General features: G+C 31.8%; 2 protein-coding genes and 1 pseudogene across 3 annotated transcripts; 1 reads left to right on the top strand and 2 right to left on the bottom strand.

The window, feature by feature from the left end:
- Window positions 1-665: 665 nt before the first annotated feature.
- Window positions 666-4,921, bottom strand: LOC111291508 (importin subunit beta-1-like). Of its 2 annotated transcripts, none has more exons than XM_022883349.2 (3): window positions 4,786-4,921; window positions 1,771-4,191; window positions 666-1,666 (listed from the first exon to the last, which is right to left on the bottom strand). In XM_022883349.2, the coding sequence occupies exons 2-3, from the start codon at window positions 4,176-4,178 to the stop codon at window positions 1,468-1,470; spliced, it is 2,607 nt and encodes an 868-aa protein (XP_022739084.2). In that variant the 5' UTR covers window positions 4,179-4,191; window positions 4,786-4,921; the 3' UTR covers window positions 666-1,467. The 2 variants fall into 2 exon arrangements, with proteins under 2 accessions (XP_022739084.2, XP_022739085.2); XM_022883350.2 differs by having other exon boundaries at window positions 1,771-4,198.
- Window positions 4,922-5,668: 747 nt separating this feature from the next.
- LOC111291510 (Calcium-binding EF hand family protein) lies at window positions 5,669-7,665 on the bottom strand. The gene is made up of 6 exons (XM_022883351.2): window positions 7,073-7,665; window positions 6,859-6,961; window positions 6,700-6,765; window positions 6,413-6,568; window positions 6,120-6,216; window positions 5,669-6,014 (listed from the first exon to the last, which is right to left on the bottom strand). Exons 1-6 carry the CDS (start codon window positions 7,551-7,553, stop codon window positions 5,886-5,888), a joined length of 1,032 nt encoding a protein of 343 aa, XP_022739086.2. The 5' UTR covers window positions 7,554-7,665; the 3' UTR covers window positions 5,669-5,885.
- An 863-nt stretch (window positions 7,666-8,528) lies between these two features.
- LOC111290148 (luminal-binding protein 5-like) lies at window positions 8,529-27,294 on the top strand (annotated as a pseudogene).
- Window positions 27,295-27,340: the final 46 nt, after the last annotated feature.

Below are 27,340 nucleotides of genomic sequence, written 5' to 3' on the forward strand. Positions count from 1 at the left end.
TCTCAACTTTTTTCTTCTTTATATATGCGCAAATTCTAGTTGATAATTCCTCGTAATGCCATTATTAAGACAGATTTTCATTAACTATAGACAAATTTTAAAAAATTCTAAGGTAAATTATATTAATGATCTCCAAATTTTAACCTACATACTCTTTTAATCTCTAAATTTTAAAATATAATTAATAAGATATTACAGGTGACATGTCAATTAATGTGTCATTCTATTTAATTATAGATATATAAAATTTTTAAAATTTTTTTGAATAACTTCTAGTTCGTGGGTTAATACATTTCGAAATAAAATTAAGATTATTTTTTACCTTTATATATATATATATATATTTTTTTTTTTTTTGAAATTTTGAGGAGGGAAAGATGAAAGTGACGACAAAGAGAGAAAAGAGGAGTTAGGAGAGAGGATGGTCGCAATTCGAAGTCTAGTGAAGAAAAATGAAGAAAATAGGCAATCGCACAAATCAAGCATTTAATTCCAATCCCTAATGAGGCAGAACAGGATATTCATCCCTTTTAATTTTAGCCCAAATTTTGATTTAATAGTCACCTTCTATAAGCAGCGACGACCCAAAAATATAATTTATACAATCTTAACTATGAAGCAAAAACAACGACAAAGTAAAAAAAAAAAAAAAAAAAAAGAAGGTATACCCAAAGGAAACGCAAATCGGATAATTTATGAATGCATGATACTTTAACAATCGACTCCTGATGTTGGTAACAATTGAAATTATATAAAAAAAAAAAAAAAAGGAAAAAAAGGAACCACAATAGTCGAATGCTCCCAATAGAATGCAGCATGTGGTTAACCCACGACCCCAAGTACATATATATATATATATTTATATAAACAGCGGAGATTAAATGCAACCCAGCCACTGATGTATACTTAAAGAAATATGCATTACTTTAACTACAAAAAAGAAGGGGGCCACGAACACTTGGAACCAAAACTAGGTGATGGAAGAATATGGTGAAACGCAGCACTTGAGATGTCTTGAAGTGCTGCAGCACTGTGAACCAGATCCTCACTCATCCATTCCAACAACTAAATTTACTTGGAAAAAAGCACACCAAGGCAAAAATGATGTTTGTCTTAACAGCAAGTGACCAAGCTACCTGACTAGTTAGTCACGCCAGCACGTCACACTTGCCGATCCCTCCTGACTTCAACCCTTCAGGACCAAATGATACTCACTCCCCCCAATCTCATGGAGACACCACCAAATTCTCTTAAACAATCCCAAACCACTTCCTCCGTTACAAAAAATAAATGCAATACGACCCCATGATGATGATGATGCAAGAGTTAGTGACAACTTGAAGACAGATAACTTCTGTTGTCTTGACAATGACAATGGCTTGACACGTGCAATCCCAGACCCTCAACTCAACACACCCAAATGCATGGACTTCCAAAAGAAAATAAACATGCTGAATGGCAAAACTCTCAAACAGAAATGGCACGACTAATGGCCAACTTGGCCCATTCAGCAGATTCTTTAATCATATGGTCTTCTGAAGACAAGCATTCATTTAAAAAGTCTTTGCTTGAGAGAGATTGCTTTATCAGAGAACCAGCAGGACTTCCCAATGTATCAGCTAGATCTCCAAGGACTCCAATGGCAGTCTTCATAACCACATCGTCCCTAAAGGCAATTAAGTAACATAAGAAAATGTTAAAGACCACACATCAAAAGACAAGCCATTCAACAGAATAAAAGCTAAAAGAGTATCTTTTAGTAGAACTAACATGTCTTTCTCCACGTATATGCCATCCAAGAACTGGAGGATGTGAGGAGCATAGGGAATCAAAAGCTGGGTTTTTGGAGAGTTCTTAAACCCTTGGAAAATCCCAGAATATGCCTCCAGAATTCCATTTCTCAGGGAATTTATGTACTCTGTAAATTCATCACCGCCTGCTGCATGGGTAGACAACTCTGCTGCTCTCTGAAGAGCAGACATGGCCCACATTAAGTACTTTTCAAAATACTCTCCTACTGCCAATGCAATGTCCCCAAAGCATGAAAATATGGGAGGCTTGACAGAACGATACAACTGGTTGCTCGATAAATTCTTGAGAAGCTGTGTCATAATCCCATCACAGTAAGGAACAATTTTTTCCTCCAATGCCCTGCAAATATCACCCACAACACCAACGGTGACAGCACACACTTGGTACTCTTCGAAATTCTGAAGACCCATTTCCAAGTACCTATAAAACTCTGGCATGTAATTCACAAAATCTGGTCCTGTTGCATAAGCAAGGGCTCCAATTGCAAGCATGGCCTCCTCATGTACAGTAGCACTCCTACACGCAAAAACCCTGAGGAGAAGTCCCATTATTTGATCTGCATACTGCATGAATACATACTTGGTTGGTTCTGATGAAGCAAGCTTCTGAATAATGACCTGTAAACACCCACAAAGAAGGCCTTGCAATTCACTCTGCTTCTCCCTTTCGTCAGATGACAGTTTCTGCCCTTCGAGAGTGTTATGAAGTTCCATCATGATGACAGGCACCAATTGCAACACCAATGGAGCTGTCTCGTCGGTTGAACACCTCACCACCTCATTCAATGTCTCATAGGCAGCAGTCCTCAGCCGGGATTCTCCAGCATCTTCTCGGTGAGTGACAGTGAGAAGGGACTGGACAATTTCCTGGAAAAAAGGAGTTAAAGGAGATGATTGACCTACATCCTCATAACCTTGAGCAAGAAAATAGAGAGCACCACAGGCTTTCTCAGCAACATTTGGAGTGTCCTTCATACTCTGTAGCAGAACCGTGACTATCTGCTGGCAATTTGCCTGAGTGATGACGGGTGAATCCACAGCTGAACCATGAAGGAATTCAAAGATACGTCCAAGGGTCCAGGCTGTAGTGTCTTTGACGTGGCTATTGGGGTCCTTTGTCAAAGCACTGAGCATGAATGTTAGGGCAACATTCACAAGAGGTATTAATTTTTCAGGGGAAGGTCCCTCTAAGATTGAACCAAAGGCATAAGTTGCCGCTTCCCTCCGTCTCCAATCTGGTTTTGTTATATTCTCCTCAATAAATGGCACAACAAGAGGGACAATATCATCTCCTACAGTCCGTGCAACCAAACCAAGACATGTTCCCCCAGCCATTGCAACATTCCAAGCCCCTTCATCCAGATCCTCATCCTCCTCCTGCATCAACAGTGTCTCCAGCAGCATAGGAACAAGTGCAGGGAGTGCCTGCTTGATAAAATAAAAGCAAGAAATATCAGAGTCCCCAGTGAAATCAGTGCCATATTCTTCCAAAATATCTATCTCCTCATCACATATTGAACTCCAGAACTCAATGGCTTGAAGGGCAACAGGTTCCTCATCTTCCCTCACAGCATTTGCTGTGATGTTAAAAATATCCTGGATATAAGGAGCTAGTTTCTCATAGTAAGTTGATGACATGGAGACCAAACACTCGAAAGCTGCCTGCCTAATCCTCACCTCTGGGGACAGGGTTGCCTCACAGACAACTCTCATGATATAATCACGCTCCATGTCATTGCTGAAATTCGCCTGAGCAAATCCCAGCGCATTGTAAAGTGCTCTTGTAGCCGCAAGCCTTACGTCAGTGTTTCCTTCCGAAGCACTCATACCTTGAACTACAGCTGTAAGTATTTTATTTACTTGATCTTGGTCAATAACATCAGGGGAGATCTCCTCACACAAATACCCAAGAGTCTCCAAAGTAGCTTGCTTGGCATGAGCTGGTAGCTGATGAACATTTGATAGAAGTGAACCTATCAACTCGGGCCACTGTTTCTGTGGCAACTCAATGCCAGCAACCTTGGCAATGACTTGAGATGCAGTTGACCAAGCATCAGATACTGGAGAAGACAAAGTCTTTAATAAGCATGCCTTAATCTGGCTCTTTACATTGGCATCCAAGGACAACCATCTTTGCACAAGCTCATACTTCCTGTGCTCTTCCTTAGCATCCAATGCATTTTTAAGTATCAAACCAGCTAATTTGCGCGTTTCAACAGGCTTCTCCTCATTTGCCAACTCTCCAGAAAGTGAAAGCAAGAAACCAGGAAGGTTCTGCTCCTGAAACTGTTTCAAGCTTTCTTCAGCATTCTTCCGCAAGGCTCCATCTATTGATTGTGCATTCAAAAGCACCTGTGTAACTTCCATCACCCTAGTATTTCTGAAAGCTTCAACAATTAAAATGAATTAGATACATAGACTCAATAGCTAAATTCAGTATAGTGTAAATATTCCAACACCTCAATCGCAAAAAATACATACAAGGTAAAAGAACTTTATAATATGAAACACATCCAAACTAAAGGGAAACTAACATAAAACCGTTCCTTTACAATTCATTGAAAAAGAGCAAACAAAGACTAATACCAATATGCAGTAAATAAATCAAAACCCTATTTTCATCTCTACTTACATACTTAGCAACTGATAGGAACACTTAAATATTCAGGATCAATGGTGCCAATTCGACATTAAAAACTTAAAATTTGAAATTTGACAAGTAAAACTATAGAAAGATCCCAGATCAAATTATATTTAAATTAAATACTATATCACATAGCAATTGGATCACTCAAATCTTTCCAAAGAAAATCTAATACTCTAATCAGTAGTACAAATAAAAAGAACCCTAAGATTAAAAAAACAAAAATTGAGAGCAGATAAAGTCATTCAACATCCAATACCCAAAATCAGTATCCAAAACCCTAATTACAAACAAAAATGAAACTTTCGAAGCGGAGTTCAACAAAATCACCTTAAAATCACCAAATTCGATGCAGACTTTAACCTTCACTGATCGAGAAGATCAAAAGCGGCTGCGCTAAATTAAACCCTAATAATTGGAGAGGGTAAAAGAAAAAGAAAAGGAAAAAGGAAAGGAAACGGGTAACAGAGAAGAAGAACAAACAAGAAGAATAGAAATATTCTTTGGCTGTTATTGGGTAGTACGCGTTCCACAGGTTGTTCAAATGGGCCCCAGGTATAAAGTTGACAGACTTTTTTGTACAGGGAAATTTGATTATCAGGACTTGCTAATGGAAAAAAGTCAGAGTACTTAACGGTTAAGATTGCTTTTGGAGAAATTAGGTAGCCTAAATCATAAGAGGCAAGTTTTAGTCATTTTGATCGGACGGTCGAAACTTTTTTGTAAAGCAGGTGATTACTTTTACTTTATTTATTGGGTTTGTAGTTTGTACAGTTGGTTTTAGTTACTTCAGCAGAACAAGTAATCTAAAGCAGTTGAGTCCATTTACAATCTGAAATTAATTCAGAAAATCTAGTTGATAAAAGCGTAGGTTGGCTTCTTGTTCCTAGTAAAACCTGACAGATTTCCAGAAATTAAGTTCAATGTTTTAATATGTTTCAAAAAGAAAAAAAAAAACCATGAATTTTCATTCAACAAACATGTATGATTTAATTTTTAAATTTTTTTTTTAAATTGATTCAAATAAATTTATTTATATTAATTTTAATGAATTTATCAAAAATGTTTTTTTACATTTTTCATCAAATTTAAAATTTAACAATAAAAAAATTTCTTTTTTTTTTTATTTGATCAAACATTTATTAGTATATTATTTAACTTCAACAAATTTATTTTTTGTAAATTTTCTTTCACTTAAAACGTTACGAAAGGTTGCAATTATCTGATTTAAATTATTAAGTATAATATATTTTATTCTAATTTTAAAAATTAAATAATCTATTTATTTCGATTTTTTTTAACAAAAAAAGAAAACATAGTGAAAGACATGAAAAGAAAAACAATATTGAACTTGAGTTTTCATTTTCACGGTGCTGTGATGGGATGTTAACCAAATCCAAAACATTGCACGGATTAAATTATAGTTCAGTCTAGAGTTCGTCACGGATATCATCAAAGTCGTCATCGTAGATGCTGTCATCATGGAGTGAGTTGTAGAATATGTTTTCGTGATTGAGCATCTCTTCAATCGTCAAATTCCCATCTTTATTATCATCAGCCTGATGTTAAAATAAAATAAAATAAAGCTAAAAAAAAAAAAAAACCCAGGAACTCAAGAAATTTTTTTTTATTTTTTATTTTATAAATAGTGTTAATTACTTCACCTCGTACATCAGATAACTGGTGAAGTACCTGGCGTAGAACAACTCGCCAGGGTAGAGATAACGGAGTATGGGTTTCAATTCCTCCATCACCAGGTATCTGCAAAAGCTCAAAGTTGTATAGACATGATTATATAAATTTATAGGATCACCAGCTGAGAAGAGAGAAAATAATCCACGATTGTGGAGTTTGTTGTTAGAATGATAAATTTTTAATTTTAATAATCAGAATTTAATTTCGGACGTATCATATTAAAAAATAAATAATAAAGCGTCGGGCTTGGAGGAGTAATTACTTGTCTTCGTTGATATCTAGCTCCGCAAATTTTTCTTCAGCTGTAGGTGCAGTGGCAGCGGCATTTTCAAATTCAGCATAGGTTTTGTAAATGTTGTATGCGTACTCTAGAAATTCCTGGAAATTGAGTTTTCCATCGTGATCATCATCCATACGTCTGCTCAATCAGGAAAAAAGATCATTGCTTGATCCAGTGCAAACAAATGACAGAAGCTCGTGGCTCAATTGAAAAACTAGGTTATGACTATAACATATATGCAGAAACAGAGAAACTGACAGGAAACTAACTTCATCTTTTCGCTCAACAGCCATTTCTGAATTTCTTCATTCTCACTATCTTCTGGATGTAAGAAACTGGAGAGGAAATTGGTTAAAAATCTAACTTTGTTGCATTACCCAAAAATTGAAAAAAAAAAAAAAAGAAACGTAAATGAAAGAAGTATTAACTCTTTGAATTCATTGAAGTCAAGATTCCCACTCGTATCTGTGTCTGCATTTTTGAATTGCTCCATCCACCATCCAGCTTCACCATGTCCCTTTCCATTTTCATCTGCTTCAAATTCACCTAATTATGTCAATTCATATCCATACGCAAAGAAAATCTTGTTGTTGGTCTATTTGGTAATAAGGAAACAAGTAAAAGAATGGCCAAAGGCTTAACCTATATCATCCTGAGTAAAATGACGCAGATACTCGCTGAAGCTGATAGCTGCATCCCCATTTTTATCGTGCCATGACAAGACTTTATCTGTTCTATAACTCAAACGATCAATGGCCTGTTGCCCAATCCAAGCCCCTAGCTCCTTGGCACTGATTAAACCATCTTTTGGTGCATTGTCTAACAAAGGGAACAAAACCATCAACCTCAATGTGGTGTTTAAATTTCCCGCGTCATCAAAATACTCGTGGGCATCTTCAACCTCAGGAACATAAGAAATGTGTTCTGGATCAACGTGATAGCTCAATCTTTTTTCTTCCGCTGATCTCTCAATTCTTGAGACCAAAGGGTCAAAATGTGGAGCTTTGTAGCCAAGGCGACGGTTTAGGCCTAATTGGGTATGACCATGAGGTTTGTTTGGGGAGAACATGAAGAGAATGATGTAGGCGGTGGCTAAAAGTGTGTAAACCACCGCCTTCGCCATTTAATGGCAACGAAAAGGGACCAAGGATGGGTGGATGATGGTAGCATAAACAATAACAGGAAAATGCAATGAAGAAGATAATGATTTTTCTCAGTCCCTTCAACTTTTCTTTTATTTTTATCCATTGAAGCCAATGAACATGGGCTGGCGGGGAAAACGGTTATTGACAGTTAGAAGTGAAGGGCACATACATAAAACACCCAAATTAGGGGGGGTTTAAATTTAATCCAGAGAATTGGGTTTCTTCTTTGAATTTTTAGGCATTTTAATTGGTTTTTATTTTTTATTTTCAAAAGCCAACAGAACAAAGTTAGAACTATATGCTTCTTGCCTATTTCATAAAATCTTCAGTGTTCAAATCGTCAAGGTCAACCCGTCAACTGTGTGTAAAACTTACCAAATCAACGACCAAGATTGTCCCAACACAAGGCTTGTTCTGATTGGATTACACTACCACCAATGAGTTCTTACTCGTCCACGTCATCATGAATCACAAGTTTCAACGAACGAGGTTTGAACACCAACACCCGAATGGAATAAGCTGGTTATAGAATTTAATGAAAAAATTATTAATAGATAAAAAAATTATTAAAAAATTATTTATAATTTAAATTTGATTGATACTTATTCAACACTTAATAATAAAAATTTTGTTAATAATTTTACTAAAAATATCTATTTAATAAATATATCAAAATTTTTTTTAAATTTTTTAAATTTTTTCAAAATTTACATGCTTAATTTATATGATAATATTTTTTAATTTATTGATTTTGATTTTTGATTTTAATTTTTATTTATTCATTTTTAATAAAAATTTATGAACTTTATTTATAAAATTTCGCGTAAATTTTTTTCATATATAAACCTTAATTGATAAGTAATGTCTTTGTCATCTATTAAAAAAGCATTTCTCATTATTTATTACTAAGAAGATAGGAGACCAAAAAGCAACAAGGAAACCTTGAAGCTTTAATGGATTGTGCATTGAGACGACGCTCATCTCTTATCTCACTAGCAACCATTCATTCAATAAGTGTGTTTTTTTTTTTTTTTGCCATTACTTGAAAGCTATTTTTGTAATGAATAAAAAAAATGGAGATAAAGATTCGTGGGCATATGTTTCTAACCTTATATTTTTTGATTATTCGCAAAGGAGGAGGCCACTAAGTTGGGAACAGTTATAATGATAGACCTTGGAACGACTTTTTCTTGTGTTGGTGTGTGTACAAAAATGGTCATGTTGAGATGATAGCTAATGACCAAGGTAACAGAATGACCCCTTTGTAGTGGCATTTACTGACAGTGAGAGATTGATTAATAAGGTAGCATAAAACTAGGTAGTTGTGAATCCCAAGAGGACTGTCTTTGATGTCAAAAGACTTATCGATAAAAAGTAAATTTTTTTTTTTAGTTTATAATATAGAATTTGTGCATAAAAAATTTGAATAGGGTTTTTGGTAGATTTGACAATAGAGAGGTTCAGAAGGACATAAAGCTTGTTACCATACAGAATTGTTAACAAGGATGGAAAGCCTTACATTCAAGTGAAAATTAAAGATGGGAAAACCAAGGTCTTCAACTTTGAGGACATAGATGCAATGGTTCTTAACTTCTTATAAAGATAAAGGAAACAATAGAGTCATTTCTTGGAAAGAAAATCAAAGATGCCATTGTCACTATTTTTGATAAAGAACATTTTTGTAAGAAATTGCCACCCACAATAGGTGGCAAAATTTCACACATTAGATAATAATAAAAAAGGTAGTTATATCTTAATAACAAGACTAAAAGAAAATTATCATGGGCAGTTAATGATAATTTAGTTTTGTATTATATGTCAATGAAAATAGAATGGGATCTCTCTCTTAATTAATTCGTGGCATTCGACCATAGAAGAAAAAGATGAAGAAAATATTCCAGAGAAAAGGGTCAATCTCTTCTTTTCTTAATATTTATTAAAGAATTTAGCCATGATTAAAAGGATGAATATGTTCATTCGAATTAAGTATAAGATAAGTCTAATTCATGTGGGATTACATGATGAGTCATATAAAGAACAAGAGAAGAAAAAGAGAGAGATCGACACAAAAAAAAAAAACCCTTTAAGAAATTTTTTATTTCAGTATTTAAGGACTTACACTGTGAAAAATGGATAATTTTCAAATACATGATCTTATTCCTGACCAATGAATGAACTCAGCACCACTTCTGCAATATTGTTACAAAAACGCTTTCGTTGTGCTTTCACAAATTAAGTCTTTCATATTATTTTGATATTTGATTTTGTTCATCATGTTATTTGGTTATTTTTCATTGGTATCAGAGCTAGGTTGGCTTGATTCTTAGTTATTTTGATATTTGTCCTGAAAAACTAAAATTGTTGACATATTTTTGAGTTCTTATTGAAATGTGTTTGAAAATCTATTGAAGTATTACACAAAGTGTGTAATTTTGCTATAGAAAGTTGTTGTGAATGTTTTGAAATATTTAAATGTAAGTTGCCATTATAGTTTGGATTATTTTGGATCAAGTTTTATGTTTCAAAACTCAAGCATTCAAATGCTTGATAGGGCATCGAATGCTTTTAGCAAAATATTAATTTTTAACCCATTTTTTGAATAAGCATTCAAATATTTTCTTAAAGAATTTGAGTGTCATATGTAATATTTCAACAAATTGAAAAATAAAGAAACTTTTTTCTTAAATGATTTAAATTTTTTTTTTATAGTTTTTAGTTAACCTTAAGAGCAAGAAAAGCATAAAATATTACAATACGTTTTAATCATTGTAAAACTTATGTGTGTTCATGAATTATCTCGTATATATATTATAAAAAATCATAACAATGATTGTGAGAACTCCTATTATTATAAAGACTTAAGTCCAGTTACTTAGAGCCATAAGGTTACTAATTTAACTAGTGTAACACTTAATAAGTTCATATGATGATGATATTGTATATCATCAAGGGTTAACAACAAAATTAAAGAGTTGATTATATGAGGCAACATACATATAATGAGGATTTAAACATATACATAATATCAAATTTATACATTCCTTATATTAAGACAATATAATCTGTTTAAAGATCTTTGGATATTTAATTAGAGGAAATATCCTAACGTTACAACTTTGATAAAGAATTTTGTGATTTTGTGAGAAAAGGGCAAGGAGGAATGCAACTTTCTTTATTGGCCCAAGTTTCTATAATGGCACACAAAATACTTGGATCTTTATGGATAGCTAATAAGAATGTGAAAACTGTTATAGAAATTTATAGATTTCATCCTAGTCATTAAACAATAATACGTACTAATTGAGAACATAATTTAATAAACAATGTGTATGTTTAATAATGAAATTTATTCATGTGTTCAGTATGTACATGTTATATGAGACTTGTCTCTGTGAATTTCAATTAATGTATGTTATTGATTAAAGGTAAACTTATGGTTAGTAAGAGTTTTAAAATAATTGATTTGTTCTATTTTAAAATTGTTGATTTTACATAATGAAATAAATTAGTGATAATCAAACACATTAAAAATAAAATTTGATCACGAACATAGTGAACTTTTGTTTTATTTTTACGTGAATGATTGTCATTATTTTATTTGTGATATTATGGTAAAATAGATGTGTGTAATGATAGGCATTAATCAGTGCATTGATCTTTCAATATTGAATTATCCTTTGAATATGGCTTTTGTATTTAAATATATAGTTATTGAATGGGGATAATTATAGAATATGGAATATGAAAATCTAGTATGAGTTAAAAAAACAAAAAATTCTTAAAATTTTAAATATTGTCGTAATAGAGCCTAAGTAAAGAAATACGTCTTAACATAGAAGAGACTAAGGGCTTGTAAGCCAGGATAGATAAAACTTTATTGCTAGCATTACATTGCTAAATAGTATGGAGAATAATATCACGCATGAGTTTAGGTAACATGACATTGCTAAAAAAGATGTGAAGTGTGTAACAAAGTTTGTTTAGAAAAAAGGGTTGATAACACTTTAACAGATGAACAAGAGGTTCAAGCTGTAATTTGATTCTTACCATATAATTGAAAATACGTGAAGTTATATTTGACCCACAATGAGAGTATAATGACTTTTAATGATGCTTATCATTATCTTTAATTAGAAAAAGATCTTACAAGAAGCATTTGAGCCTAATGTTGATGTGTATATGGCATACACATGTTCAAAGGAAATTATGGGCTTTAAGCATAAGCCATATGTTGGAAACAAAAGAAAAAGTTCCAACAAGACCAAAAAGTGATCAAAGTGGCAAAGGAATCGTCTTGAGGCTTAGTTTGAAAAAAATAAAGTTAAAGTCAAGTATTTTAGCTATGATAAAGAGAATTACTTTACTTATGAATGTAATGAAAAGAAGAAGACTCAAGGGCCATAAATCATGTAGCACGAGACATGAGTAAAATGTATTTACGTAAGAAACAATCAAAAGATTGAAGTAAAGGGTGTTGACATTTACAAGTTAAGTGTGTATGATGAAAAAAAATCCTCATCTTACATAATGTCTTGTTTACTCCTAATATTTGATGAAATTTAGTTTCTATCATTATTCTTCTTTGTCTCGGATTTGTTATGAATTTTAATAACATTGATATGGATTTATTTTTGAAAACAAATCAATATGGATTTGGATGTTTATTAAATGATTTTGTGATGCTAATATTAATGTAAATGTTTAGCATGTTAAACTTAACTATATGGGTCAACAAAGAATGGATAGATTAATAAAAAAAGGATTACAAGGCCCTATGTGATAAGGTTAATCAACCATTATGTGTAAACTATCTTGTAAAAAAATTGACAAGAAAATCATTTGATAAAAAAATTATATTTGAAGTTCCATTGCAATTGAGACATTCCAATATTTGTCTCTTAATGTATGTAAGGATATACAGTAAATGTTAATATTTCATCATATTTATTAATGGTAACACACGTTTTAGTTTTGTCTATTTGATTCTTCACAAGTCTAAAGCTTTAAAGTGTTTTAAAAAATATATGTACTTAGTAAAAAATCAATAAGATAAAAACAGTAAGGTGTTGAAGACTAATCATGGATGTGAGTACTTGCTTGATTAGCTAAAACTCGTATTGATGAAAATGATATTGATAGATAGTTAACCATTCCAATAACTTCACAACAAAACGATGTTGTAGATAAAAGAAATAAAACTATTTGGGAAATGGTTATATTAATATTGGCTGAAGAGAGTCAGTAAATCATTTTGGGGTGAAATATTATTATTAACTATCTATATATTCAATTGAGTATTCTCTAAGTCAGTTACAATCACTCCATATAAATTATGGATTAGTAGAAAACCCAAATAAGTAACTTAAGAAATTAAGGTTCTACTATTTATAGTCTTGAATTTTCTCATTAACATGACAAGTTTTATGTCTACAATGCAAAAAAGAGTATATTTGTAAGATACTCTAAACAAATAGCACATATCTATAAGATAAGATAAATCATTAGCCATCCAAATAACTGCAAACTAATCATATTCAAATATACAACAAAAGATCCAGTATACATCGAAATATATTTAAAAAAAATTCAATTAATTATCTTCTACCTTGTTAAATAGACCAAATGAATAGCTTATAGAAAGACTTGTATGATTAAGTTCTATAAACCTTATAACTCATTTCCAGATTCTTTTTCATATACAAAAGAGTTGAAAACCGATCCCATTGGTCCTTTAGCATCTTAACTTATCCAATAATCCAAGCCCAACTACATTCCATATAGCAACACCTACAATCATGGCTGAAAAAACCACCCTGACCTTTTTTGGAATCAGCTCAACCACCAATCCATCAACACTTAAAACAAGAACTTCCATCCCAATCCACCAACTTACAATCCACCCTGAGAAAAAAAAAAGTTTTGAAGATATGTTGACGTAGTTGATGTAAGCCAATAATGCCAATATGCAAAGCCAAGCTGCATTAATCGAGAATCTTGAAAACTAAGTAGGTCAACTAACCCAAGTAATAGTCAACTACCTTATATGTATCTTGCCCAGTAATACTGAGTCTAACTTCAAAAAACAAGGTAAAGAAGCTTATAATGCTATCAACTTATTGGAAGATGTTGTGATGGATGAATCTGATAAGAATAATGATACCATGGATGAACCGATAGTGAAAAATCTCCCTAGTTTTATGAAACAACCTAAAGTAGATTTTATTAAGAGAAATGGCATTTTAAAAAATGAAAAACTATTGAAGTTGGAAAAAATTTTGGAAGGGTTCAACCTCGTGGTATTAGAGGCCTTTGAGAACATTGAATCCTATAAAAAAGACATTGAGGAAGAAAATGTTGAGATAGACTATGAAGAGAATCCTAAAGAATATGTTGAAGAGTCTACTGAAGAAGGTCAAATGCTATTGCAAATGGGAAGAACACTAGTAAAAAGCATTTAACCTAAACCTGAGGAGATATGTTAAGAAGAAACAATTCAAGAGGAGGAAGTTTTAGAAGAAACGAGTCAAAAGAAGGTATATCAAGAATATAAGATATAAGAAAAAGTTCAAGCAAGGCCAATGATGACTGTAAGAATGTATAGGCAATGTTTTACTATAGCACCACCTTCCTTAAGGCCTATTCAAAAAAAGCTTGTCATAATGTATCAGTCCGGAGACTTATCGCTAGAAGTAAGAATTTAAAAATTATGAAAGACACGAGGAGTTGCCACCAATCTTTTTTAGGGGTGTGATTGGTCACCCCAAAATTTTATCTTTTTAATAAAACAATAAAATGGGTTTAAAACTTTATTAAAAAGACGATTTTAGTTTGCGAAAACAAGATTAGGTTCAAGAGTCGGTTACGTGTGGGGAAAGATTTGCACCATCACTGTGCCCATAAAATTGGTACCAATTAATTTTGTGCTATTAATAATTTTGGACAAAAATAGTTTTCTATATGAAATTTGATTATAATTCCCTTTGTTTTGTAAGAAATAAATTTTTTTTTTAAAAATCCTTTATTTAGGAATATTAAGAAAATCTTCAAATTAAAGAAATACCTTCGAAAACCCCGACATAAAGGCATAATTTGAAAACAGTTTTTTCATTTCAAATTTATCATAACATTCCTTCTAAAAAATAATAAAATAACATTTTTTGTAAATGATAATTATTGATGACTCTCCAATATCTAGGTAGAGTACCAATCAATTATATTTCATAGAATGTAATTTTTTTTGTTTAGAATTGAAAATTTTTAAAAAACTTTTCATGTGGAACCAACATAACTAAAACAAATATATATGCATGCATTATAAATGAAAACATTAATTTAAAACGAAACATATGCGAAATGATGATCAAGTGTGAATTTTTACAAAAATTGAGTTTTCAAATATAAAGAGACCACTTGGACTCTTCAACATCTAGGTAGAGTTTGGGTATGACCTTTTATATTTAAAAAATCTCGTTCAATTATTACTATTATTTAATTTAACAAATTTATTTTGAGTTACAAAAATGTATGAAATTTTTTAATGAAATAAAATTTCTTAAATATCTCAATATCTAGCCGGTATTCGAGAACAAATTATTTTAAAAAGGTTTTCAAATGAATCCTTAAAAAATTCAAAACGAGTTTTATATTTAAGGTAAATTCGGGTTTGAATTTCAAGAGTTTACGAATATCTCTAAAAGTTTCAAACATCTAAGCAAACTTTCGAAGCAAACTCGTTTCTACAAATCTTTTTTTTTTTTAAAATGGATTTTTATAAACTTATTATTATTGCATAACTTTAAAGTGCATAAAAAATAAAAATAAAATATACCAAACATAAATTTAAACATGAAATATTGAATTAAGACAAGCATGAGAATCCAAACCATAAAAAATTTAACAATGCATAAAGTTAAACTTACAATTAAATTTAAACAATTATAAAAATTTGCATAGGGATAATTAAAATCAAATGCACATAAAAAATAAACTTTATTGAAAATGAATGTTAAACCTTATATTTTATAATTTTATTTGTCACAATATTCCAATTAAAGAAGAAACATATGCATTATTCATGTCAAGATAAAAATAAACTCCAATAGTTTCACCCATGGTCCCTATGTCTTGGCTTCTTCATGTATGTTCCTATGCATACTATTTTTTTTTGAAAAAAAGCATACCATCTTTTCATTGTTAGCTTATGCAATATAATTGAAACAAGGTAAAAGTAAGTAAAAAAGGAAGGCCTCACGTCTTGGTTTATTCATGCATTTTCCTTTTTCCCTTTTAACTCCTCTTTTTGTTTGTAAAAATTTACACACATGCTAGAAATCCCACGTAAAAGCAAAATCCATGAATGGGAAAGAAATCAGTATATTTTGAACAAAAAAAAAATCCATGCATGAAAGTGAAGCTTTGAGCTTCCATAATTCTTTGTTAGCAACAGCTATGAAACAACAAGTTTGTGATAAGATCCCATGTGAGGAAAGGAGGAAGAAGTAAGCAAAACTCATCTCAGACCAAGAAAATGTCAAACAAACAAACAAGCCTCATACAACAAGTGACGAAACTGGTTTGGAAATAGACCCTCTTTTTTTAGCCTTTAAAACTTTTATAAACCCTTTTTCTATGCTTTATAAGTAGTTTTTAGTTCTAGAAGAAAAATGGACTCCCTTTCATCACGTATCAAAGAACTAAGAACCAAAAGAATGAGCTTTAATTCTCTATGTACAGTAAACTAAGACAAAATCAAAACCTTTCATCCAAAATGAATCATGCATCGAATGAAATGACAATAGCATGTAAGGAAGCCAAGCTAATCAACAAAAGAAATGGGCAGCTTACAATACATATGAACTTTGTCCTATCTGTGGCCTATTTTTAGCTTTTCACTCTTTATGCAATCCCACATCCAAAAACTATTTTTCATACACTGGTTGAATAAACAAAGTCATACAAAAAAGTCAAGTAAAACAAAAATAAAAGGGGATCAACAAGCTACATGAATCTTGCTCTATATAGGACCTATTTTTAGCTTTCCCTTCTATGGCAAGAACCAAACAAAATAAAATCACACACAGTAGAAAAAAGCCAAAAGGAAATAGAAAGCTTGAAACTTTATGACTTGAATAAGTCATCCACGTGAAATAAAGAAGTGGGAAATAAAGAACACTTAACTTTTAAACCCTTTCTTCCTCTTCCCACACTTATCTTCCTACTTTGAAAACCATTTCTGTTAAAGCCTTTTTCCATGCCAAAATATGAGGAGCTATACATAAAAAAAATATAAACTGTGACTACCCATGGAAGGTTAGGCAGCACGGTTTGGTTATCGATTTCTTTTTCTTTATTTATTTTAGCTTAAGCTACCTAAAGGCTAGTTATGAAGGATGAAAAAGCAAGGGCTTTAAAGAAGCAAAGCTATGAAGGAATAATTTATGGGGTGAGCTGACTGTTACTACCATTAGAAGAGGTAATAGCTGTTTGGCAATGTCAGTAAAAAAAAAAGAATGAGATTTCAACCATTTTTAAAACCAAAACAATAAAACACGTAAAAATTAAACTTCATCCACATTTACACCAAAGTCAAAGCATGAAAAAAACAAATAAGAGCACTTTGTAGAAGATATTAGGATAGGTGCAAGAATGTTGTAAAAAAAAGAGATGCAAACGACAACATATGCATTTGTATAGGCTCTCACCTTTAAACCCTTCTTTTTTTTGTTTTTAGCTTTTCTCCATTTTTTTGGTATGTTTTCTCTCCCTTTTTTTTTTCAGATGCCTCTTCTTCCTCCCCCTTTTGTTCCAACAGCTTCCTTTCAGCCTATATATAATCAACAAAGAGTCCAAGATCAAGATCTTAATCTTGATCAATGAGGGCCCTTAGATGAAATCTCATCTAAGGTCCAAAGTTTCTCCTTTTCTATTTTTTCAAGGAGCCACCTTTGGCCCTTGGATTAAAAAGCAAAAAAAGATTCAATGACCCATATTGAACACTGCAAAAGTTAAATTTTTATACTTCTCAAACTTATGAAAAAGACCATTTTACACAGTGTAAATTTTTGGTATTTATATTTTTTTTTCTTAGAAATCAATGTTTCCATGGTCATTTTTAGGATTTTCAAGTACTAAAAATTATAACATATTATGAAATTGAGATATGAAAAATTTCATAAAAATTCGAGTTCAGAAAGGCCAAATTACAAAAATACCCTTTTAAGGGTATTTTTGTAATTTTTTCCTTTTCGGGGTACTATTGTGATATTAAATGCACCAAAAATTATGAAATATTATAAAATTAAAATCTGGAATGTTTCACAAAAATTTGAGCTCGAGAACATCAATTTACAAAAATACCCTTATAAGGGTATTTTAGTAATTTTGTCTTTCTCGAGGCATGATGAAAATTTTGTACTTAAAAAATTCTTAAATTTAATTTTAAACCATATTGATTTTAATTAGGGTGTAAATTTTCAGAATTGATTTGGGTTCTTATCTATTTTGATCAATTTTTGTGTAATTTTGACTTTGTTTGATCGAATTTGATCTGAATTGACTTTAGATTTTGAATTGGCAAACTTGTGAGCTCTTTATAGATTGTAAATTTTCCTCCTAAATGGTCTTAGTCCATATTCACAAATGAGCCATAAATCAACTATATTAAAAAATATCCCGGATAAAATTTAGTGTTTACAAAGGTATTTAAGGAATTAAAGGAAACCACATTTGTGGAAGATTGCAGTATTGAACTTTAGCAACTTTTGTCCCAAAAGCAAAAAGATCCAAGGAGTTTTTTTATTTTTTGCAAAGTTGGACATCTAAATTTTAATGAAACTTTTTATGATCTTAGATCTAGTATAAACATATTACTTTTAAATATTTTTATGTAGTTAGAATATGGAGAATTGAAGCCTACTAAATTCACCTGAAATTTGCTGACTAGTTCACCAAGTTACCATAAGGGATATTGGAAAATGTACTTGTGAACATTAGTAAGTAAGCATTCCCTGTAGACTTTATTGTATTAGATATGGAGGATGATAAAGCTTCATTACTGTCGATAGACCTTTCCTATTGACTATCAAAGCCTTAATTGATGTATATAATTGTAACCTTATCCTTAAATTAAAAAAATAAAAAACTACAATTTGTAACTAGAAGGTATGGTATCTTAGGGATGAAAATACTGTAAATACCAGAGAGGTAAAGGAAAACCTTAAATATTCTGATTTAATGGATAAACCTCCTGATCCCTTAATAGAAAACCACTTATTAACCCTTAGCTCTAATAGTGTCAAACCCACGATGAATTCAAGCTTTGTTTATGTAATTCTAGTTAGGAGAGTTGGCACATTTCATAAGACCAGTTTTGTATATGTCATTCCTTAGAGAAAGATGTAACAAGGCAAACTCCCTCTTAAAGGGATAAAATGATTTTGATAGATTTAGGTATGGTCAAGTTTAACCAAAACTAGCGCTCTTTTGGAGGTAATCTAACTTTTTACTTTCATGGTTTATGTTTTCTTTATTTTTATTAGGGTATTTATATTTTGATGTTTTTTGAGTTTATTTTGATAGGAACAAAGTGAAGCAAAGAGAATATCTGATGCAAGTGAAGATTCGACCTTGACTAAAAATTTTGAAAGTATTCTTTTTTCCCTTACTTTCTACTTTAATATATTGTTCAACTTAAGTGTGGGGGAAAAAGAATAGTTTATGAACTTAAAATGATTTTTGAAAAATTTTAACCTATTTTTGCTTTCAAACCAAATTGACTTGTTAGATTTCATTGTTATGAACACTTAGTTAATTTTGCATAACTTTTAAATAATGACTTGAATATGATATGAAGTTAATTATGTGTATAGTGAAACTTGAAAGGAATTCTTAAGCATGTTTTTTTCAGATACGATTTTTGTACTTTTTTTATTTTCTTTATATGAATGATATGATTCTTGTGGAAGCTTGTAAGATATTAATTTGCATAAAATTTGAAGATTTGCATAAGTACTTTAGAATTCACCTGCTCAACCCTTGAGATAAAATCTTAAATTGTATTTACCTTAAGAGATGATCTAAGCATTTTTTGGACCATTTGAACTTTTCAAGCCCACTTATTATAATACATCCCTAGTACCTATATTTTGAGCATGTTATATTATTCCTTTTTCTTTATTTATTTTAGCCACATAATAAGCTCATAAGCTTTTTCTTTAATTATTATCCCTTATTTTATTTTATTTTTTACCTAATCGAATTGTGCTTACTTATGTTTTATGGACATTTTTATGTATTTTGGAGGAAATGAGGCATAAGGAATGAAAAGAAAAGAAAATAGCAAATGCAAGGCAAAGCCTAATAAAGGAAAAAACGGCTAAAGTTAAAAAAATTGTCGTGAAGAATAAAGTGATGTCTCAAAAATTCAAAGTTTCAAAAAGCTCTTAATTGTTTAAATCAAAGTCCAAGAAATTTCAAAAAAGTAAATCAAGGGTTATTGAGCCTAATTTTTTTTTCCTATCTTGACCCAAATCTTACATTATAAGCTGAAAAAAACTTTTGATTTGGGTCAAGAATGTAAGTTTAACATCAATGGAGAGGGAAGGGGAAAGTGAACACAAAGTCTATTCTATCTTTAAGTTGAAATGTGATGAAATATTTTATATTCTTTTTATTTGAATTATATGCATGAATTAAAGATTGAGTAAATTTATATGTGTAAAAAGCATAAGATATTGAGAGCTTGTTTTTGATGAAATTTCTTGTGACTTTACATTTATATTTAATTTTGTATTATGCAATAGTGTATGGAAGGAATTTTATGTAATTTTTTACTTTGCGAGTATGAATAGTAATTTGTAATTATGTTGATTTCAAGATTTTGCTTGAAAACAAGCAAAGATTCACGTGTGAGGTTATGATAGCACCTAAAAATATAGTATTTGTACATGCAAAAATAGGTGCTAAATTTTAAATTTTGTTTAAATTTTGGTGCTTTAATGCTATATATATATTTTGTATTTAAAGGCTTAAAGCCTATGGACGAGGAAAAGATGCAATCCGTGCATAAAGATGCATATTTGGTTATACAAGATAAAGGTTTAGCCAAACCTCATTGGTTTAAGGTCATTCAACCATGTAGCCAAAAAAGAATTTTACATGCACATGGACTCTCAAGTCATCCTTATATTTGACCAAAGCAAGGTCCAAGAGTTTTAGTTGCACTAGGACTTGTTCATGTGGCCAAGAATAGAATTTGCATCCATGAAGGACTCCTACATCATTCAGCCATATCTATTTTTCAAGAAGACTTTATACAAATTCAAATGCACAAGGATTCTACCCTATTCGGCCACAAGAGTTTGAACTCCATCATAACTCTTTTGCTTAGTCTTGAATAATTTCAAATGGAGGAGGATTTTATCTCTTTGAACTTCAAGAGTTTTGATAATAAACAACCATTTAGTCTTGTAAATCCACTTTAGTCAAACCAAGGAAATGTTTGAATCAAGATTGTATTAAGCAAGATCATATGGCCAAGATTGCTTCCCAAGATACCCATTTGATTACACTTTTTTAAGAACCAAGAATCCTTTTTGGCCAAGTTTCTTTAAAGATCAAGAAAGCCTTTATCCATTAGCATTTGAATTGAAATCAAAGTTTTGTAATCTTATCAACCCCTAACTAAACCTATGCCTATAAATGGGCTAGGCTTTTTCACTTGTAAATCATCTCTCAACACATTTCACTTCACTTCACTTATCTCTTTTCTTAGTTCTTTTCTTTAGTTATTTCTTTAGTTTTAGTTATTAGCTTAGATGACATATTTACCAATAACAAAAGATTGTTTCTTTAAATTCTTTTCTTTAATTCAAGAAGTATTTATTTTTTAAGATCTTTTTTTCTTTTTTTTACTATTGGTTTCAATTCTTGATTTTCTACATCAAAGTTTTCGGCATTCATAATCTTTTCTTTTAATCTATTGCTCTTCAAGTTTTCTTTTGTGTAATCAATGTTTCAAGTCTATTCTTTTCTACAATAAGTATTTGGCAATCTCAAGCTTTCATTATTTTCAACTTTGTAATTATTAAGTCTTAAGATCTAGTTTTGGCACTCATCTTTAACTTTTCAAATGACAGTTAATGAACTCAAGATCTAAGCCTACATTGCTTTTTAATATTTCATTTTCTTATTTTTGTAATTAACCATAAATTTTCATATGTTTAGATATAAGATTTTAAGATCTGAATTTTGGTACTTGAAAGCTATCTAACAATTACAATCTATAATCCATTGGGAGATGATACTATAATATTTCTATTTTATTACTTGATCTGTGTATTTACAAGTTATATGAAAAGTAGCAATCATAAGGTAAAGGAACGAATGACAAAAGTTAATTATTCTAATATTATTATAAGCTTTATGTGTACTATGATATCAACAAGGCTGAATATCTACTATGCCATGAGCTTGAAATAAATATCAATCCAATCTAGGTTAATCCCATTGAAAAGACATGAAAAAGATATTAAGGTATCATAAAGGTATTGTGGATTATTTATTGTACTATTAAGAAAGTCATCTGCATTTAATTGGCTATATGGACGTTAATTGGAGAGAAGATTAAAATGAAAGAAAAAAAAATACTTTCGGCTATATTTTTTTTATTGAATATTGGGTTATATCTTAGATCAACAAGAAAAAGACTTGAATAGCATTATCTATAACGAAAGCTCAATTTGTAACATTTCAACGGTAGTGCAAGATGTTGTTTAGCTTATGGGATTTTTAAAGTATTTGGGAATTGAGAAAGATAAGTCTAATTCAATATTAATGAATTGCAATAATCAAGTAACAATCGCATTCATAAACAGATCCTAAAGACCAAACACAAAAATAACAAGTATAATTTCGTGAGAAACATAGTCGCACAAAAAAAAAAGTCAATAGTAGTACTTTTTACGCAAAAGATAAGTACAAATCCATTAACGAAGCCCATGCCTAGAGATATATTTCATAGCTACATGAAATCTTTGAGTTACGTAGTTTAGGATATATTGATTAAGATCTTACATGTGAACGATCTATGGTTTTTTCCCATTTAAGTTGACTTGTATTGAATGTGATTAATGTTATTAAAGTTTAGTACTTTGTTTTGTGAAGTATGCATACATGTATATATATATATATATACATATACGATATGATTTGAAAAGATGTCAAACAAATTATTGACCTTTTCATATAGGCAATTGTCTCAATGGTTTGACATTATGAAGATGAGATTAGTTTTAAGTTATAGATCGAGAGCCCAAGTTTAAACTGGAATCACATTGATAAAGGATCAAAATGAGGTAACATGATATTGAAATTTGTGACCAACGAAAAGAATAATCTTAAAGTTCAGTTTGTATATCTTAAATACTAGGTGAAAGTCCTATTGATTATGTGAAATCAAGTAGAGTTATGGACTCAAGTTAGATATTAAGAGTATGTGAACTATCATTTGTACAGTATTGATATCTAATAATAAAGACAGATGCTTTAAGGGAAAAAGAGAGTAATACCATAACATGTATTTCATACGACATGTGCATTATGTGACTAACAAGGGTAATGGAAGAATAGATTTTTGTTTCTTGTTATTTGAGACCCTTGAGATAAGATGTTTTCATATTTAGTACTCTTAAGGACTTTTGAGTGTTTCTTAAAGTTTCAGTTCAATGTTAGCTATCTTAGAATGTTGCCAATGAACATAGATGATTCAATCAAATGGGACATATCTAGAGAAAAATTGATTTGAAATGGAATGATTCTAGAGAAAAGAAAGATTATTCTGGTGTCATAATTGGTTGTATTCACAGGCTAGCTAATTGTGTTTAAAATGTTAAACATAATTGTGAATACACAAATATATCATGCAATATGATAAAAAAAAAAAAAGATTGTGAGGAACTTGAAATGTGATTGAATAGATCTAAGGTGCTGTATACTTACTTTATTTGTATTTAAGAGTTACTATACATACCTAAGAATTATATAAATGACAAAATCGTGATTTTGAGCTACTATATGCACCTAACAGTCATACAACAACTAAGTTTTCGAAGTATGCTTAGCGTACAACTTATTTCCTTGTATGAACTTGTTGCAAAGAGTATAGAAAACGTTCTCCTGATCATTAAAAGTTTGCCACCCATTTTGTGTAAGTGGGAGATGTAGGAAATTGTTGCCCATAATAGAAGGGCAAAATTCCACATGTTAGATAACTATCAAAAAGGTAGTTATTGGTATCTTAATACCAAGGCTAAAACAAAACTACCATAGATAGTTAATGATAATTTGGTTTTGTATTACATATCAATGAAAACATAATGGGATCTCTCTCTCTTAATTAATTCATGGCATTCAGCCATAGAAGAAAAGATGAAGAAAACGTTCTAGAGAGGAGAGGCCGATCTTTTCCTTTCTCAATATTTATTATGGAATTCGACTATAATTAAAAAGATGAATATTACAAATCAAGTATGAGATAAGTCTCATTCATGTGAGACTATATGATGAATCACATAGAGAACAACATAAGAAAAGAGAGAGATTGACATAGAGAAGGAAACTCTCTAAGGAATATATTGTTTCGGTGTTTAAGGACTTACGTTGAAGATAGTGAACAATTTCCGAATACGTGATCTTATCCCCAACCAATAAATCAAGTCGGCATTGCTTTTGATGTGCTTTTGCAAATTAAGTAAGTTTTCCATATTATTTTGATTTTGATTTTGTTGATTATATTATTAGGTTATCTTTCAATTGTTTTTCATTTGCAGAAGTCATATCTTGTTGACTTACAGAGTAAACTATGGTTTGTGTTCCTAAAGGTTGACATGAATTTTGCATGTATTAATATCAACAGCTTACTTCAATGACGCACAAAGGCAAGCTACAGAGGATGCAGGCACGATAGCTGGACTGAATGTTGCTAGAATAATCAATGAACCAACTTCAGCAGCCATTACCTATGGTTTGGACAACAAGGGTGGTTAAAAGAACATTCTTGTCTTTGACCTTGGTGGTGGAACATTTGATGTCTGTATCTTGATCATCGATAATGGTGTTTTTGAAGTTCTTGCCACTAATGGAGATACTCATTTTGGGAGGTAAGCTTCTTGCTAGCTATCATGTTGCTTTGGCTCTTAACTTCTTAGTTGAAAATTCGACAAAGAAATAGGACTAATGCAGACTAATATTTTCTTCAGTAGAGGATTTTGATCAGAGCATCATGTAATACTTCATTAAAATTGATCAAGAAAAAGCATGGAAAGGACATCAATAAGGACAACAGAGCTCTTGGGAAGCTGAGGAGACACTGTGAGCGAGCAAAGAGAGCACTAAACAGCCAGCATCAGGTCCATGTAGAGATTGAATCTTTGTTTGATGGAACAGATTTCTCGGAACCACTTGTTAGAGCTCAATTCGAAGAGTTGAATAACTATCTGTTCTTGAGGACTATGGGACGTGTTGAAAGCCACGGAGGACGGTTAATGGCAGAAGCATCGGATTGATGAAATTGTACTTGTTGGTGGAAGCACTAGAATTCCGAATGTTCAACAGCTTCTTAAGGAATTCTTTGATGGGAAGGAACCTAAAACGGGTGTGAACCCAGATCAGGTTGTCGCTTACGGTGCTGCTGTACATGGAAGTATCTTAAGTGGAGAAGGAGGTGATGAAACCAAAGTTAAAAAATTCTCTTTCCAAATTTTCAATTGACATTTATTTCGCCTTTCAGAAGATCAAGCAGGTTCTAAAAATTGAGGACTAATGTTTTTATCATCAAATATTCTTCAGATATACTTTTACAGGATGTGGCACCGCTGACTCTTGGCATAGAAACTGTTGGGGGAGTGATGACTGATGACCAAGTTAATTCTTAGAAACACGGTTATTCCAACCAAATAATCTCAGGTTTTCACCACCTACCAGGATCAGCAGACAACTGTATCCATACAGGTAATATACCTCTTCCGGATTGGCCGATTGAGTGTTCCATCCATCAGCTTAATGAAAATTATGACATTGACTCCATTATCAATCAAAATCAATAAATTGTGCAAACATGCATTTAACTCGAAATCACTCTGTAAATCGATTGCCAAAAGACAGGTTTTTGAAGGTGAAAGGAGTCTCACAAAGGACTTCAGGATGCTTGGGAAATTCGATTTATCTGATATTGCTCCAGCTCCAAGGACCAAGGTGATTGATTTATCATGGCTATCCTCGATCTGTTTTATAAGAATCACATGAAAACGCATGCCTAAATAGTTTGTTTCTACAGAGGAACTCCCCGGATTGAAGTTACATAGCAGGTAGATGCCAATGGTATATTAAACGTGAAGGCAGAAGACAAGGCCTTAGGGCGGTCTGAGAAGATTACAATTACCAATGACAAAGGAAGGTTGAGCCAAGAAGAGATTGACCTTATGGTTCAGGAAGCAGAGGAGTTTGCCGAGGAAGACAAGAAGGTGAAGGAGAAGATCGTTGCTAGAAACAGCTTGGAGAACTATGTTTACAATATGAAGAACCAGATCAATGACAGACAAGCTTGCTAACAAGTTGGAGTCTGAAGAGAAGGAGAAGAAGGATCAGCAGTTAAAGATGCTCTGGAGTGGTTGGATGACAATCAGAATGCAGAAAAGGAGGACAGGAGGAGCCCCTGAAAGTGGATCCGATGCAGAAGATGCCTCGCATGATAATATCTCTAAAATCTTTGGTTGAAAAACTAGGAACTAGTAGCTACATCACCATCGACCGTGCCAAGACTAGGGACGGGATGGGGAAGGGGTACTAAGAGACTGAGCTGGGGAGAGGATTGCTCCACTGCTTGGTTCCAATTTCCTTGTTTATCTTTTGGTAGAATAGAATATATGTATAGTGAGATACTAAATTGAGAATTGAGAACAGTCTCTTGTACCAATATAACATTTCTATATGCTTTGTTTTTTTAAATGACCTGGAGAATGAACTATCATCGTTATTGTTGCATGATTCCTAGTTCCTACGCTATTCTGACTCAGGAGGGAGAGATGTTTGAGAGAATTTTTTGACAGGGACTTTGGTGAATTATGCTTTGTAGTAGGTCAGTTATCCTAGAGTTCAAGCTTCCTATGACCTACATGCTTCTTACATACATGCACCAGACAGAATTGATTCTCACGGTTTTTCTCAAAGGAGCAGCCTAGCTGTCAAGCGGAAGAGGCAGAGGTTGGTTATCGGTTGCATCATGCTCCTCATATGCGGCCTCGTGAGCTATTGCTTACATTTGATCTGAGAGAACCAGTTAGGCTCGCTGCTCACGTTCTGCAACAGTACACACTAACTTATAAAATATTATTTGCTTTAATCCCACTAAACCTTACAATTTTATTTGTAAAAATAAAATCTTACAAATTAAAAGTGATGTGAATATTTATATTCAAAGACCAACTCTAATACACAACTATCAACTATCGTGAGATTTCTTGAATTGATACCAGTACCAAGACCAAGAAAGATATTAAAACTATGGCTAATAATTGTAATAATTATCAAATATCAAATTTAAAACTTTACTTCTTCCTCAAATACGACTCTTTTCTAAAATTATAAATCTTTCTCCCCACTCTAATGAAAGCCAATCATCCTTGGTGACATATTATTGGTACTTCAGAGCTGCTTGGGACACTAAATGTCTTGATCAATATCAATTTGTGAAATATTATCTGTTTTAATT

Source organism: Durio zibethinus, chromosome 11 (genome assembly GCF_047325235.1).
Source record: "Durio zibethinus cultivar Kanyao isolate XHJ-2024 chromosome 11, ASM4732523v1, whole genome shotgun sequence".
Classification (NCBI taxonomy): Eukaryota; Viridiplantae; Streptophyta; class Magnoliopsida; order Malvales; family Malvaceae; genus Durio; species Durio zibethinus.